The sequence below is a fragment of the Lepidochelys kempii genome, chromosome 14, assembly GCF_965140265.1.
Source record: "Lepidochelys kempii isolate rLepKem1 chromosome 14, rLepKem1.hap2, whole genome shotgun sequence".
Lineage (NCBI taxonomy): Eukaryota > Metazoa > Chordata > Testudines > Cheloniidae > Lepidochelys > Lepidochelys kempii.
In genome coordinates this window covers 4054650-4071964 of record NC_133269.1, presented here as the reverse complement: position 1 = coordinate 4071964, position 17315 = coordinate 4054650, and the positions used below count along the sequence as shown (strand labels likewise).

Here is a 17315-nt window from a genome sequence, read left to right as displayed (position 1 = left end):
AAGGTGCCCATAAGTGGAGCAAGAGTGGCATCTTCAGGACAGTGAGATGAACTATCCAGGATGGGAAGTTAACAGCTGGAAGGGCTCCCCCCAGAGCAGATTTCACACGTTCACTTCCTGCAGGAGCAGAGGAGTACTGTTAATATCACCTGTTCCTTTAGCTGGTGCTTGGAACATGTATGATCACATACGGTCTCAATTAGAAAACAAAACTAACACCTTCAAAAGAGGAGCCTGGGAACTTCAATTCATAACTCTACTGGACACTAAAAACCACAGACATAACAAAGATGCTGGCTGTATGGCTTATTACAACAATTTGTAACACTCCCTGCCTCCTACCACCCCCTTTGTCGCATGAATGCAGAGGTGTTAATTACCCACTTCATTTTAAGTGGTCTCCTGCAACATGGGTGCATCTCTTATGCTTAATCTGGCCCACTTTGTATATAGCTGTGACACTAACTGGTTATCTTCTCAGGACCTGAAGAAGAGCTCTGTGAAGCTTGAAAGTTTGCCCCTTTCAGAAACAGAAGTTGGTCCAATAAAAGATATCACCTCGCCTACCCTGGGACCCCATCCACACTGCAAACAAATATACTCCACAAACTCTGTCACAGAGTCATTTTGAAAGGCTGAATGGAGCAAGACAAACTATCAATTCATTTCACATGTAGGGGCAGAGTGTGCAGCTGTTTTTTCTTATGCAACCATCATCTGACTCCGTATTTAGGGACTGATCCTGATGTTAGACACCCAAACACCTTCATAGAACTGAAGGCTAGTAGGGACCATTTAGTCTCACCTCCTGTATATCACAGGCCATTAAATTTCACCCGTTACCCCTATATTAAGCCCAATAACTTGGGTTTGACAAAAGCAGATCTTTCATATTTCTACCTTGATGCTGGCAGAAATATTTTAAAGATGCATACAAGTATATATGATCAGGCAGTACTAGGTGTTAATTAACTACAATTTAAAAACTCAATATAACCAGGTTTTAGATTGCATTTAGGCCTTCCCCTGCAAGGGGGAAATACATATGCTGTTTAAAAACCAAAGCAGACCAGTCGATTCGTATTGCGCAAGCTCCAAGCAGAACGGCAAAAAATGTCAACGAGCAGCATTTTAACTGGTCAATGTTAGGAGCTGTGCAAAAGGAAGAGGTGGACTCCAGGCTCTCAGAGAGGAATCTAAAGTCAAGGGAGACAGTGGACGAGGACTAAGCTTCGAGAACTCAGGGAGGGTGGTTTTTTATTGTGGCGGATTATTGCTTTGTGGGAATCGGTGTCGAGGTTCCACGACGATGGGTGCGTGAGAATTGCAGAAAAGGAGCGGAGGGAGGAAAACAAGGGAGTGGGGGCATCTCTGGTATGAACAGGAAATCGGAGGCGGTCTTCCAGGTTTAAAATCTCTCTGTGACTTGCTCCACCCCGGGGCCCGGGAAGCACCCCCACAGCGGCCCAGGGGGACGGGACAGGATAACATCAGCCTCTCTGAGGGGGCCAGGACAGCTGATCCCGCCCCTTGCTCTGGCAGGAAAGGCTCTGTGGGAAGGCAATGGGGCTGGGGAGGTGAGCACCCCATGGAAAGGGATGGTGATGTGAGGGAGCCCTAGGGAAAGGGATGGGGGGGAGGGGAAGTGAGGGTGCCCCTAACGAAGGGGTTGGGGGGAGGGGGAGCTCTATAGGGGGAATCACCTATGGCCTGTGGGGACCTTATGGAAGGGGGCGGGGCTCAATGGGGAGGTTGCCCTTGCCCCTCACAAAGATGGCGGCCCCTGAGGCAGACGAGCAATAACCGGAAGTCCCGCGAGCCCTCACAAAGATGGCGCCGAGCGATGCCCCCAGTGCCCGGAAGTGTCGCTGCCCCTCCCGCAGCTGGCGGCGGCACCCGTCGGACACGTCACGGGTAAAGGGACGCTCCCCCGCTTCGCGGGACGGACGGTGGCCGCCCAGGGTCGCGCCCAAGATGGCGGCGGCGGCGGGGCCCGGGCTGCCGCGGGGCCCGGAGGCGGCGGCGGGGCTCTTCGAGGCGCACACGACGGCCGAGCTGCGCGAGGTGGAGCGGCGGCTGCGGGCGGGCATCGAGCAGAAGCGGGAGGAGCTGCGGCAGATGGTGGGGGAGCGCTACCGGGACCTCATCGAGGCGGCCGACACCATCGCCGAGATGCGCCTCAGCGCCGAGCACCTGCTGGGGGCGGTGCGGGGCCTGCAGCGCGGGGCGCCGGGGCCGCGGGGCGCCCGGGGGGCCCAGGTGAGCGAGGGGGCGGGGCCTGCGGGGCGCCCGGGGGGCCCAGGTGAGCGAGGGGGCGGGGCCGGCGGGGCCCCTCCCCCCCGGGTGAGCGAGGGGGCGGGGCCGGCGGGGCCCCTCCCCCCCGGGTGAGCGAGGGGGCGGGGCCGGCGGGGCCCCTCCCCCCCGGGTGAGCGAGGGGGCCCCCCCGCAACAAGCCACGGTCAGTGCAGCCTTGGCCCAGGACAGGCCCCCAGCCTCTAGCCAGGCCGCAGGTGCCGGCCCCACCCTAGCGTCACTGCTGGAGCCCCGCTAGGGCTGGGGGGTGCCCCTGCCCCACAGCCCCCGTCCTCCTTGTCCAGAGTCGTCCTTGTGAGACCCTGCTGCATCGCAGCGCCACTCCCGCCTGGTGGCCCCCGCACCGTCTCGGCCTTTTCCTTCCTGCCAGGGTGGATAGGACATCCTGGGAGACGAGCCCCTGAGCTGGGCATGGCTGCGGGGGGGGCGCGCGTCGTCAGTTTACCCAAAGCCTGGGTTGCAGGACTGCGTTCTGTCCGGCTTTCGCCTGTTAGCGGTCACGGCACGGAAGCGTACAGGGACAAAGCTCGGGTAGCTTCTGAAGTTAGCAGAATTACGGCGGGTGACCATTGTTGTTCCCTTGGAAGCGTGATTGTACCCACAGTCACAGCCTCTCCTTTCGTGCCCAGACTACGCTGCACTCGCAGGAGAAGTTCTATGGCACCGCAGCGCAGATCAAGCTGCTGCTGGAGATTCCTGAGAAGATCTGGAGTGCCATGGAGGCCTCTCAGTGCTTACGTGCCACTCATCTCTACCTGCTCTGCTGCCATCTCCACAGCCTCCTGCAGCTGGATTCCTCCAGCTCCCGTTACAGTCCCATCCTTGCACGCTTCCCCATCCTTGTACGACAAGTGGCAGCAGCTAGCCACTTTAGGTAAGCAGCGTGGTGGTGGTTGCAGCCCTGCCAGAGCCAGTTTGCAAATGCTGTCAGAGCATTGCACTGCCGTAATATTTTAAACCTACCTGAAGGCCCGATACAAACAAAACCTCCTATCCTCTTTTTCCTAGGGGAAGTAGGGATTATTGTTCCACAGCCACAAAAGCTGAGAGACAGAGGTGAAGCAGTTTACCCAACATCATACTGACTGACGCTGGCAGAACTGACAGTAGAACCCAGGAGTTTGACTCCCAGTGCCCTGTTCTAGATCTCTCCTTCCTCATGGGAAGAAGTGTGGTGGTGGTGGAGAATATTTTTTTTCCTCCCCTACTTTCTCTCTATTAAGTCAAGGGCTCAACATAGCTCCCTCTATGCTTGTCAGGCATCACTCTTGAAGGGACTGCATAAAGTGAGCTGTTGTCTTCCCCCTAGCAGACAAGCGTTTCCATCCCCTGAGCAGCTCAAGATGTCAACATGAACCCTTTGTATGCAGGACAGTCCATTCCAATTGGATGGCTGAATTAGCTTGGACACCTTTGGGAGTTTCCTGGTGGAGGGTTATTACTTTGAAAGGTTCAAAATGCTGTGTACTAGAGTAAGAATGTAAGCAGTGTTAGTTTACCAAGCTGGCAGGATCATGGAATTTAAACCACCCTTTTAAGATTACACTGTTCCACCTTATACTTTACAGCCACTGGGGTAGGAAGGGTTGATGCGGTCAGGTTCCAGGACTGGGCCAGACGATCGGCTGCCCTAGGTGCCTCGTAGGTGACTCCTGTTGATTCCACCCATGGATATGAAAGGAAGCTTTGGTTTCCCATATGTTCGATTTAGTCTCTTGCTCCGCCAGGGCCACCTCCTACTTGCATCTCATGGGCAGGCAGGCGCCGCATCAGGCTGCAGCCCCAGAGTAAAGAGAGCGCAGCTGGCGGTGGAGGGAGGGACGTGGAGAGGATCCAGCTCCGGGGGACAGGGAGAGCAGCGAGTGACGACAGGGTATCTGTGGAGAGGTGCGAGCAGGAGACAGGGCCTCGGGGGTCTGGTTGTCAGCAGTTAGAAAGCTGGCAACCCTGTTCAACACCTGGTGACTGCATCTGACTTGTTTCCTTATTAGATCCACCATACTGCATGAAAGCAAATCGCTGCTAAAATGCCAGGCCGTTTCTGACCAAGCAGTGGCAGAGGCCTTATGCTCCATCATGCTTTTGGAGGACAGCTCTCCACGCCAAGCCCTGACAGACTTCCTGCTGGCCAGGAAGTCAGCTGTTCAGCAGCTTCTGAACCAGCCACATCACGGTCAGTACAACTGGCTTCGCTCCTGAACTGATGTTAAAGGAAGCTCTAAGGTCTCTTTCCCATCTCGAGGAAAGAGCAGAAACTGAGTGGAACGGAGTTTGTCCTATTTTGTAGCCTCCATGGGAACTTTGTTGCATTGAATCAGGGTTAACACACAGCTAATTATTTCCCTTGGTCCTTTAAAAACAGTAGTGGCCAAACAGGATAGCTTGCAGGAGACTCCTTTATCACAAGATGGGGGTGATTGGTTCAGAGGTACTTGTGTAGCTAACTGATCCATCACAATAACTCTGCTTTGCTGTATCTATAAGTTACTCCATGCTCTGCCCATCTCCATTATCTATAGAAACAGCTGGTATCTTCACTGTAAATACACATCTGGCCTGGAAAAATGTTTGTCCTTTCTGACCAGCATTGTTCTTATTATGGGACTGCTTTAATGAGGAAGGTTAGGGCTGCTGCCTCTATTAAGAAATTTTTCTTTTTAGGTGCGGGAATAAAAGCTCAGGTGTGTTCGTTGATGGAGTTGCTAACCACCACCTTGTACCAGGCTCATGTCCTGTTTTACACTCTGCCTGAAGGGGTGCCCTCAGATCCAACCCTGCCCTGCAGCTTGCTCTTCTCAATGCTGGAGACCACAACAGGCCAGGATCCAGCAGGTGAGTAGCTTGCTCAGGCAATGAGACTTGGGATTGGTTTCACTATCTCATGGTCATTTGTGCGTGTTCCTCATACAACTAGGGCTTAGTCAAGACCCCATTGAACCCACCCCACTCATGCGGCACAATTCTTCTAGGTAAAGGCATCAAAGTTTTGAAAGAGGAGATGCAGCTGAGCAGCTGGTTCAAATATCTACCACTGTCCATTGTAGAGTTCCAGCCAACCCTCCGAACCCTGGTACATCCAATCAGCCAGGACTACCTGAGAGAGACTCTTCAGAAGTGGATTAACATGTGAGTGTATAGAGGGAGCTTCTTCTAAGGGATGGATTAGGACAGTACTTGTTCTGTCACTGTATTCCTCCTCTAGTGAAAGGGAGTGAGGCGCCATCAGACACCACTAGATCTGTCTAGCAGCATAGAGTGCTTCTGCAGCACCTAAGCAGCTCAACAGCAATCCTTGGCTGGGGGGTCGTAAAATGGAGCCAAGTCTACTCACCTGCCTGTTATCCCCATAGAAGCGTATCGGGACGCCCGTGTCTGCCACAGAGATGCTGAGATAAGGGATTATACAGACTAAATGCTTTCTCGAAAGCCAGGTTGTTCAATACATCAGTAAGGCAGCAGATTATAACCAGAGCACTTCCCTGCAACGCTGAGTGATCTGTGTCTAGCGTCCCTGCAGTATTACCGAAAATAAAGTCCCCCAAACTCTTATCCAAATAGAAAAATGCCTCTAAGTGCTTACCTATACTCTTCGGTTTTTCCTTCCTGGGGTTGTTCTCATTCTAGCATCTCTTTTCTTCCTGCTGTCCTCCTGAGCACCATGCAAGAGAGCTGGCAGAGCCTACATTATAAAGGTCCCAGGCTCCTCCCCTTTCCCAGCATGCCTTGCTAAGAGGAGAGTAACAGTCAGGCCTCCCTTTCCTTATGTAGTGGCTCAGTCAGCCCCATGTGACTCTGCCCTCTACCTATGAAATGCATGAAAGTGTAAGCAAACGGTAGCTCTTAGCTGCAGTCAGACTGAAGTTTGAAGCCTTCTTTGGTTGAGAGGAATTCTTACCCCCAAACTTCTCCCTGCCCGGCTGCCCCATTTTATCCTCCAAAGAGCACCTCCGTCAGGGGCCCATATGTGCTAGGTTGGCTAGCGGGGAGTTGTTACAGAGTAAGATGATGGTCTTTGCCCACCCCTGGTACAGTGCCCCTTGCCTGTGGTCCAGGGCGCTGAGATACATGGGCTGGGACCCTGTAGGGGAGCATGATGTGCGTCTAGTAGTTCCTGGGGATGACGCAACATGTGGGTCAACATGGCCAGGAATGCAAGTGGCTGGATCACTGTGAGGTGGCAGGTAAACTTCCTAGGTCATTTTCAGTCCTGCCACGGGTCTCCTTGCTGGATCCTTTCACAAAGCAATAAGAATCCCTTTGTAGTCCAGCCTAGAACAGTAAAGTAAAAGTTCTCTGCTGCATTGCCTGGAGCTGTGATATGAGGGAATGGGACTGAAGTGAATATTGCTTTCAGGTGTAATGAAGATATCAAATCTGGGCTTATCACTCTGCTGGGCTACGTGAAGAGCCTGAAAGGCCTAGCCGGCATCCGTGACGCTGTGTGGGAGCTGCTCACTGGTGAGTCTATGAGCCAGAACTGGGACACAGTGTGTCATCGACTCTTGGACAAGCCCATCTCCTTCTGGGAGGACTTGCTGCGTCAGCTTTTCTTGGACAGGTTACAGGTGAGATGCTGTCGGGGCTTAACCAGGCTGACTTTGGCAATGTTTAAGTGCTGTCTGCTTCCCTAGCCTGGCAGTCTCAGCAGAGAACAGGTCATGAGGGGCATACGTTAGCTGGGTGGGGGACAATGTTCCCTCTAATTTTTTGACAGGCCATGTGCGCAAAAAATTTCTTCTGTGTAAATTTTTGTGCGCGCGGTGCTTCACCGTGTGTGCAGGGTTTAGGATCTGTGTGTACGCACACATGCACAGCTTAGAGGGAACAGTGTGGCGGGGGAGGGGAAGGCTGGTGCTGCATGGGGAAGCTTGCACAGCTGCTCTCCTTGCGGTACTGTCTGGGGAGAGAGGTCTTCACTCTCCAGGGCCGCCCACAGTACCTTTCAGCAGCCATAGAGGCACTCTTAAAATGGGTGATGTGGCAGCCACTGAGACCTGAGAAGGGAAAGTTCTCTTTTCCAGACCCTGACGAAGGAAGGATTTGACTCCATCTCCAGCAGTTCGAAACAGCTTCTTATCTTAGCTCTACAGGAGCTTGAAGTCAAGTCCAGTACCTCCACCCCCAGCAAGCACATCCAATTTGAACACAACATGGTTTTGTTTCTGTGGTCAGAGAGCCCCAGCGACATGCCTTCTGATGCTGCCTGGGTCAACGTGGCAAACCGCAGCCAATTTGCAAAGAGTGGCCTGTCTATGAAGGCCCAGGCTCTCACTCCCTGCGTGCAGAGCTTCTGTTCTGCCTTGGATACCAAACTGAAGGCCAAACTGGATGACCTTCTGTCCTACCTGCCCTCTGACTCTTCCACACCCAAAGAGATATTGGGCGTGCAGTCCAGGAACTCTGCTTTTGATAGATATGCTGATGCTGGCACCGTAGAAGAGCTGCTCCGTGATCACTGCATTACCTGCATTCAGTATGTCTTGGGCTGTGTTAGAGAAGAGCTGCAGAGTGCTGAGGACAAGCTGAAAGGAGACACAGACGCTCTGAACGATGCCAAACTTAATACCGTCCTCTTCATGGCTAGACTTTGTCAGTCACTAGGTGAACTGTGTCCTCACCTGAAGCAGTGCATTCTGGGTAAATCAGGCAGCACAGAGAATGTAATGAGGGAGACCCGGTCTTTTAAAAAGCTGGGGAAAGGGAAAGTCCAGGAGGTGAATCCCATGCAGGCCAAGTGGCAGGAAGTGAAAGAACAACTCCTGCAACAGAGCCTGTTTGCATATCAGATTTGGAGCTCAACTGTTGTAAAAGTAAGTAGCCAGTTTTCTTTGGGCGCACTCCTTTCCTACTTAAGTTTCTCTTTCACAGCTGCCCACAGCCACCACTGTGCTTGTCGTTCTAGTTCTTCAGAGACTTTCCATTCATTAGAACACTGCTACTACTAGAATTAGGGTACCTAATCAGTTTCCAATGACTGTGGCTGAGCTATGGCTCTGAAATAGTCACACTCTGAGGTGCCAGATCCCCTTGGTGTGACGCTCTTAAAGACAAATGGAAAATACTTTGCCCACCTCAGTCTCCTCAGCAGATTCACTAAGTGAAAAACACAAGGGAGCCATAAATAGACTGCCTGACCCCAGTACCTGCATTGGCCTGTTACTGAATATTTGTATTTTTCCCTTCTAGGTCCTGGTTCACAGTTTCACCAAAACTTTGCTGCTAGATGCAGCTGGCTCTATCTTAGCTACAGCCACCAACTGGGATGAAATTGAAATTCAGGAGGAGACAGAAACAGGAAGCAGCATAACGTCAAAGATCCGACTCCCTGTACAGGTGTGAGCAATGTCCTCTGTGTGAATGGAGGGAAATAATCTTTCAGGAGGCCAAAAGCTGCTTGTAAAATAGTCAGTAAACCTGCATTTCACTCTAGGAGGTTTCACTGAATTCACTCCTATCTTATGAAATCTTCCTGCACTCACGGTCACATATCCAAGTCCTAGGGGGCAACTTGAAGATCTTAGGACTTCTGCCAAAGAATACGCATGCAGTGTTGTAGCTCTCTGTCTCAAGATAGGAGAGAGAGGGAGCTTTTATTGAACCAACTTCTGTTGGTTAGAGACTTTTGCACTTCCACAGAGCTCTTCTTCAGGTCTGTCCTATAGGAGAATGTGAATGTAAATACGCTGTGAGGGATAAGCCCCAGCCATCCCCTGGCCAACATTCCCCCTCTCACTAAAAGCGGTCCCTAAAGTCCATGTTGCTGACTTGGTGCTGTACCCAGAATGGCTGGTGTTTGTATAACACTGTCACTACATCACCTGTAGCCCAACTTTTTGGCTTTATTCCTAATTATTTGCAGTACTTTTCATTGTGTGCTGGGTAATACTTAAGGAGAACAGTCCCTGCCCTGAGATGCTCCCGCTGTAGAGATAGTCAGGGAAAGGGGAATTAAAAGAGGCAGCTTATAATGTACAAATCAATAAGATTCCTTAAACTCACTTCTGCTGCACTGCCTTTAAGACAAACTCAAAGGTGGACAAGGATGAGCTGTAGGAAAGAAGGCAAGGTGGTGATTGTATAAATCTGACAAACAAGTGGATGAGATTGGGCAGCAATAGTGGAGCAGCAGGGGTAGGAAAGTTGAGAAGAGACAAAGCTATGTAGACTTTTGAAGGTGGTGACAAGCAGCAGATATTGGCTGGGAAGCCAACTGAGGGACTGAAGAAAGGGAGGAGTTACATGTCAGACAGGCAAGAAAGAGGAGTTTAGCAGCAGCATTTTATACAGACTGAAGGGAGTGGATGTGTGAGAGAGACATTAGGGTGAAGAGGGAAGATACTGCAGGCAGCAAGGCAGGCTATAATGAGGCCTGAACAAGAGACGTGGTTGGGTGGCGGAAAGCAAAGGACAGAATGAAGGAAGTAGCATCCAGATTTGGAATGTCTTGTAAGTGTGGGGTAAGGGAAAAGGAGGAGTAAAAACATACCCCTCAGATTGTAAGCCTGAGTGACTAGGAGGATGGTGTTGTGAACCGTGATAGGAAAAGTGGGAAGACAAGTTCAGTTTTTGTCTATATTCAGTTTAAGATCTGTCTTAATACAGTGATGGAAGCCAGACAAGTACTTATCTGAGCACCTTATAACCTTTAATGTATTTAACGTCTTGATGCCTATGAGGACATCAGACAATTGAAATGTGGGATTGGATAGGAGACAGGCCAGTGATAGAAAGAGATTTGTGAGTTATCAGCAACACAGATGATGGCTAAAACTAATGGAAAGAGCAAAGAGAAAGCCCTGGGGAACCCCCACCAAAGCCAGGGGAAGAGCTGGCCCCACCAAAAAACACAGAGGAGAAAAGATAGTATCTCAAAACCCTGCTGAGGATAAGATGTCAGGAAGGAGGGGTTGAGCTGCAGCTCTAGGATGAGGATAGAATAGAAGCCCAGAGGTTTGGCCAGGAAGAGGTAACTGAAGACCAAAATGAAACCAGTTTCAGTAGAGTGGAAAAAAGTTAAAGCCCATCTGGAAGGAAGATAACAGACCTAGAGGAGGGAAAATCAGTACTTTGGTTGTAGACTACATATTTCCTGATTTTCGAGTGGAAGGGATGATAGCTGGAAAGGCAGATGGGGCTAACAGATGGTTCTGAAGATAGTGGAGACCAGGACATGCTTCATGAGGGGAAAGATCCAGAGGATGATGAGAGGGAAAGGGTATGTACGGAGTCAGTAAGAGTAAGGAGGTAGGACAGGATGTTAGCATTGAGGCAGCCTTCTGTGAGGGGAGAAGGCAAGAGACCAAGGTTGGTGATGAGGAAGGAGAAGATACCAGGAGAAACCCAGAATTCACATAACCTCTCTCATTCACCTTGATAATGCCAACAACCCATACAGAAAGGTCAGGAACATATCCGCTTTTACTGGTGTCCTGTGTGTGTTTTTTCCCCCCAACAGCCATCCTGGTATGTTCAGTGCCTCCTCTTCAGCTTGTGTCAAGAAGTCAATCGGGTTGGAGGTCACGCTCTACCAAAGCGTACCTTGCAGCTGCTGCTGAAGACCTGCCTGGCGGAAGTGCTGGCTGGCTATGAGAAGCTTGTTGAAGAGAAGCAGGAGAAGGTATTCAGCTAGGATTTTGTTCTACACCCTGGATTTTTGGTTGTACTGAAAGGGAATCTGCAAGTGCAGTCACAATTATAGTCAATCTTTCCTACTGATCAGGGAACCCCAAAAATTCATCCCTGAGAAGCCCCCAGAAATTTAAGCTTGTTTTATGGGACATAACCTGGGACTGGGATCCAGCTTAATGCAAAATCTCTACACTCCAGTGCCGCAGTTATCATCCAAGCCTTCCTTTCATGGGTTTTGAGACTGTAAAGTGCTGTAAGCCCTTGAGAGCCTGTGCAGGAAAGGGAAGTAGCCGCTTGCATGCTCCCATGACAATGCTCTAGTTCTTCCACCTGTCTGCTTGCATGGCCAGCAAAGGCCTCTGAAAGGGAAACAGCTTTGTTAAGGCCCTACTTTTCCATTAGCATGATGCTAAGAGAGATGGCTGCAGTTCCAGGAGAGCTATGGTGTTACTTCAGTAATAGACTAGACAGATCTTCTGCATATTCCATTTCTTAGAAACTGAAGTGAATGCTTTCTTTGTCCAATACATGTGTCAGAACATACTTAAGTCTTTTCTTCTGCTTCGGGAGCTACTTGGCGTGACTGGTTTGGTCATTTCTTTTCAATGTGGCTTTGCTAATATGTCCAGAAGCCTTTGGAACGGTTAGGGCTAAGACATTCATGGCACTTCACAAATGAGACCATGTCTGCCCTGAGGAGCATACAATATGAGTCAACATACAAAGAGGATGTGACAAGAGTGGATGTGGCATAGGATAGCTAACTGAACTGTTGGACTTAAGCCTGCTGCTGATTGTTCTGAGTATTTTGTTTGTTCTGTCTTGAAAAAAACATTTGGAAACCATTATTATAAAGAGAATGTTGAAACATACCCTTCTGCCTTCCTTACAGAAAGAACGCACGTTCCCAATGACTCAGAACAGGGCGTTGCAGTTGCTCTATGATCTGCGTTATTTGAATATAGTCCTAACAGCTAAGAGTGAGGAAGCAAAAACCAGCAGGAGCAAGCAGGACTCCAGGTACAGTGTACTGCCAGTGTTCTAAGCCAAGCATCAGAGAGGCTGTTCAGGGTCTGAAGCAAGTTCTCAGTCCAGTTCTGACATCCTACTTCCTCGCACACAATCACAACTTAAAGGCAGTCTAAACAGAAAGTGGCTCATTCAGCCTTGCTCTATGACAGAAGCCACCTACAGAGAAGTTCTTCAGGGAAAGCTAGAAGCCCTACAGGGCAGCATATGGGACATTGGTATGTCTGCCACTACCCATCATCTTTTCACCAATTCTTAAGCATAGTCTAAAAATCTCAGAGTGGGATGAGGGTGGAGTATTGGAGCTGAGCCAGGCCAACCAGTCTCCTCAATGGGGGTAGACCTGGTATCACTAACTGATGCCTCCAGAGAACTCTTCTGCCTGGTCATGGAACTAGTCTTGAAGAACCTTACTTTTAGAAATCACACCTGTTTAGCAACAGGTTTGTGAAGCAGAAGAATAGGGAGCACAAATCCCACTCAGACACTTGGCTTCCACTCTAAGGGTATGTCTACACTACGAAATTAGGTCGAATTTATAGAAGTTGGTTTTTTAGAAATCGGTTTTATATATTCGAGTGTGTGTCCCCACAGAAAATGCTCTAAGTGCATTAACTCGGCAGAGTGCTTCCACAGTACCGAGGTAAGAGTCAACTTCCGGAGTGTCGTACTGTGGGTAGCTATCCCACAGTTCCCGCAGTCTCCGGAAATGAGATGCAAAAGTTCGCGGTTCTTTTCCTGTCTACCTGGCCAGTGCATCTGAGTTGAGAGCGCTGTCCAGAGCAGTCACAATGGAGCACTCTGGGATAGCTCCCGGAGGCCAATATCGTCAAATTGTGTCCACAGTACCCCCAAATTCGACTCGGCAAGGCCAATTTAAGTGCTAATCCACTTGTCAGGGGTGGAGTAAGGAAGTTGATTTTAAAAGCCCTTTAAGTCGAAAAAAAGGGCTTCATTGTGTGGACGGGTGCAGGTTTACATCGATTTAACGCTGTTAAATTCGACCTAAAGTCCTAGTGTAGACCAGGGCTAAGAGTGTTCTGTAAATAGGAACAGAAAAGCCTTCAAAATTACATTAAAGTACTTTCACCTCTTCCCTGCTGCAGGTAGAGGCTTATTGAATGGAAGTTTTTCCTCTGTCACAAGTCTGCAGAAGCCTTGTGAAACTGAAAACTGCTGCTCCTCTGATGTGTGCCTCCTACTTGTACTCAGACAGAGGTCAGCTGAGAGGGGAGCAGCTCAGTTTCATGAGGGACCACTGCAATACCAATTTCCACTTGCCCCATCATAAGCATCTGTCCACCTTGTAATCTACTTTTATTTAATATGAAGATCTGTAATGGCATCTTTTTGGTCTCGTTGCAGGATTGAGAAGGTGACAGACTTCTTAGAAGCCAACATTGATCCGTTTGACTTGGATGTTTTTACTCCACATTTGAATAGCAGCCTTAACCGCCTGGTGCAACGAACCTCTGTAAGTTCAGGGGAAAGGAATTCCCTGCAATAGAAGTAAATGTTGCAAAACCTGTTTACTGCTTTATTCTACTGCAGAGTTATCAAGCAAGCTGATCATTTCCTCACATTATGCAGTTCAACTGCAGCTAACTATTGGCCTGCACTCAACATTGCAGATGGGATATTTAAAGCCAGCTGGAGCTAGGCATAGCTTGCTGAGCGAGTTCTCTATAGCATGATAGATACACACTCACTCAGCTCTCTTCCTTCTGTAACCAAAAGGGAGAGTCATTAGAATCTGTGAAATGCAAACTGCCACATAGTCAGCCCCAGATTCTACTACCATAGTAGCAGGCAGTTAGCTGAGGCATGGTCTACACTAGGAATTTGTCAGTATAACTACATCACTCAGGGGTGTTGAGCGATGTAGTTAGTGCTATTTTTCACAGGAGGTCTTCTCCCATCACCCTGGCTACTGCCTCTAGGGAAGATGGAGTACCTACACAGACAGAAGCAGCTCTCCTTTTGCTAGAAGCTGGGAATAGGTGACAAGGGATGGATCCCTTGATTCCTTGTTCTGTTCATTCCCTTTGGGGCACCTGGCACTGGCAACTGTCGGAAGACAGGATACTGGGCTCGATGGACCTTTGGTCTGACCCAGTATGGCTGTTCTTAGTGAAAATACCACCTAGAAGCACCACTGCACCTCTGTAAGTTAGAGAAGCTCTGATGAAAGGAAACAAGTTTGAGAGTGAGGGGAGACAAGTCAGCTGCCTTGAAATGGAAAAATTAACATTTTGGGGAAAGGATTCAGCCTTAAAGACAATTCTCTGTGTATTTGAGAGCTTCTGTATACAGGCAAAAAGAAAAGGAGTACTAGTGGCACCTTAGAGACTAACATTTATTTGAGCATAAGCTTTCGTGAGCTACAGCTCACTTCATCTGTAGCTCACGAAAGCTTATGCTCAAATAAATGTTAGTCTCTAAGGTGCCACTAGTACTCCTTTTCTTTTTGCGAATACAGACTAACACGGCTGTTACTCTGAAACCTGTATACAGGCACAGGCTTCTTGTTACTTGAGCAGTTTGGGTTACAGAATCCTCAGCCACCTGAAAAACAAAATGACACTTATTTCCTGTCTTCTAGGTCCTGTTTGGCCTACTCACTGGGGCGGAGAATCAGTATACCAATAGAAGCAATAATTTGAGCTCCCAGGAGCCTTACAATATCTTGCCATTAGCATCTAGTCAAATAAGGTAAGTTGCTCAGTGATGCAGATATCACTTTTTAGAAAGCAAGTGTCTTGAACTGAATGGTATGACTGAATACATTTCCTTATTTCTCTCTAAGATTTGGACTTCTACCGCTTAGTATGTCAAGCTCTCGAAAGACTAAATCTGCTGTTAAAAACCCAGAAAATCAGACTCAGGTTGGTGACTTTGTTATAAACCATCCTAATCTTACCACATATCCCTACTGTGTTACCAGAGCAGGGAAGCAGCATTGTAAATAAGGGTTCCAGGCTTGCTGAGGAGACTTAAAAAAAAAAAAGCAAGAACTTGGTTCGGGGTGCTTAAGAAGGGAGAACGGGTTGAGTAAATATTTAAGTCAGCAGCCCCTAGTAAGAGACAAGTACTTTTCAAACAGTCCCAAGCAGGGTTGCTTTTAAAAATACTGTACAAATCCTAATCCTCACATTAGTTTTGCAAGTAATCATACCCTCCCCCACCCCTTTAAAAAAAAAGCCAACAGGAAACCTGATTAGCTCATTTTCCTTAAGCGATTTGCTAAAGGCCAAAAGCAAGTCCGGAAGCACAGAATTCCAGACCTCTAGCCCCCAGCTGACAGACCATGTAAGTTTATGCAGTGATGACTTAAAATTTTGCTTCTTCATCTGTATTTAAGGGAAGTAGCAAGGAATGTTAAGCTGTTAAAGGATGCTAACTATTTTATAAACTTCCTTCCAGTATGATGGTGACCCGTACTCCTGAAGAAATCTTGCTTGGGTATTTAAGCTTGTGTGCATTCTGAGTGGCTTGCTTCACCTACAATGGCATTTAGTATTGTCCAGTTGCTCTGTATTAAATTTTATATTAACCTAAATTGTACACAGATACTCATTCCCCATCATTTAAATGTCTGTTTAGGCAGGGCTCCTGTGTGGAGGACTGGGAGAGCCAAGGAAGACCTAGCTGCTTCAGGAAGTGGTATTCCTAAACGCACTCATCCCTCCAAGTCATCACTGAACCCATACCCCACTATGGTGCAGTAGGGCAGTCCTGACTGATTTCATTCAATAAAGATCCACTTCTCTATTTAAGAGTAGAGACATTTACCTAAATGGGGGCCAACCTATCACAATCTGCTAATTCAAGTTCTTCATGTAATTCAGTGGGAGAACTTCTTGGCTTTAATTGTTCTAAAGAGCACACTTGTTTCAAAACAATTCAATTTTAGAAAAATTATCTAGTATAGTTTAGAAACAGTGACATTTCTTCCATACCTGCCTGTGTGTTTACTAGTTGTAGCTGCAGTGATGTGTATATGTAGTTTAATAGAAAGCCCCTTTTCTGAATTACTAGCAGATATGCGCTCTCTGCCTTTTCTCAGATCCCACCATCTAATGAATCATGTAAGATTGTGTAGAGTACTTAATCAAAAACTATTGTCTAGGTATAGGGACAGTTGCATTTTATCATTTTTAAAGCACAGGAGAAAATAGAGTAAGCCCCTTTCCTGGGCTAGTCAGTAAAAACAATCACATTAAGTGATTCTTACAAGTCTTAAGTAGTTAACAGCATACTGATCTAGTTTAAAAAGTTGCACAGGGGGAAGCTCTGATACCAGAACCTAGAAACCCCTCTCTAGTACTAGAAATCTAGTGTAGACAAGGCTTTTTAGGCTGAGTAATCCTGTATATGTAGCTGGAGAGGCAGGGGTTCAGGTTGGACTTAGTACCTACTCAGTTATACAGTTCTTGATTCTCTTACCTTACTGTGCCTCCCTGCAGCTGCTAACCACTGGCTGTGTGTGGAATCAATGTAAGAGGCAGTATAGCAGTCACTGATTCTCTTTTAAAAAACACACAGGTTCCACCTCCTTCAGTCATAAGAGCAGAAGAGGAAACATTCCGCCCCGGTTCCTTGTTCAGACAGCTTGCAACAGAGGAGGAGGACACAGCTGCACCATCCCTGTTCAAACTGGGTTGGCTCTCTAGCATGACCAAGTGATCTAATAAAAAGATGAAACACTTAAGTTTGCCTGCACCATTCATTTCCACTTGGAACGCACTCTCCCAGGCCTGTACTGGCTAAACTGTTCAGCATTAGTCACTAAGAAAATAAGACAGCATGCTCTTATCCCTTTCCCTAGCCACAGTATATTTGTTATACTATTATTTAAATAAGAATTTAGTTAAGATATTGCAGTGTGACTGCTGAAGCAAAAAATTAACAAAATGCTCTTACCCTTCCCTCTCAGTTTTATCATGTAAAGCTGGGTAAGGGAAGAAGAAAAGTTAATTCATATAACCTCAACACCTTCTGAAGTGTTGAAATCAGCTTTCCTTTTTACTGTGCATCTCAGAGTGGCATGGTAGAGCATGCTTTCTGAACATATCCAATGCTACCTGTCTCTCAAGTGGTCATACTGCTGAAGTTCTTTTCATAGCTTGAATTTCAGCTGTTTTAAGTTTTCTTCCTAGTTCTAGAGAAGGATTTTCTTGTTTGTCTTACTGCTGTGTGAAAGACTAAACAAGGTAAAGTTTAGCATGCCCACTAAGCTATATGAGATGTTCTCCAATCTTCCAGTTACAGTAATAGTCAGTGATGCTTGTAACACTAAACATTTTCAGCAAATATCCCTTTAACTACTCTCAACCTTTACAAAT

The 17315-nt window shown here is 47.9% G+C and overlaps 1 protein-coding gene across 3 annotated transcripts; it reads left to right on the top strand.

Moving 5' to 3' along the window:
* Window positions 1-1815: 1815 nt before the first annotated feature.
* On the top strand, window positions 1816-16681 carry COG1 (component of oligomeric golgi complex 1). Of its 3 annotated transcripts, XM_073310966.1 has the most exons (15): window positions 1816-2259; window positions 2901-3187; window positions 4305-4486; window positions 4975-5145; window positions 5283-5439; window positions 6668-6878; window positions 7335-8123; window positions 8500-8646; window positions 10769-10930; window positions 11834-11961; window positions 13336-13444; window positions 14573-14682; window positions 14777-14855; window positions 15394-15432; window positions 16516-16681. In XM_073310966.1, the coding sequence occupies exons 1-14, from the start codon at window positions 1831-1833 to the stop codon at window positions 15415-15417; spliced, it is 2985 nt and encodes a 994-aa protein (XP_073167067.1). In that variant the 5' UTR covers window positions 1816-1830; the 3' UTR covers window positions 15418-15432; window positions 16516-16681. The 3 variants fall into 3 exon arrangements, with proteins under 3 accessions (XP_073167067.1, XP_073167066.1, XP_073167065.1); XM_073310965.1 differs by lacking the exon at window positions 15394-15432 and having other exon boundaries at window positions 2943-3187; XM_073310964.1 differs by lacking the exon at window positions 15394-15432.
* Window positions 16682-17315: the final 634 nt, after the last annotated feature.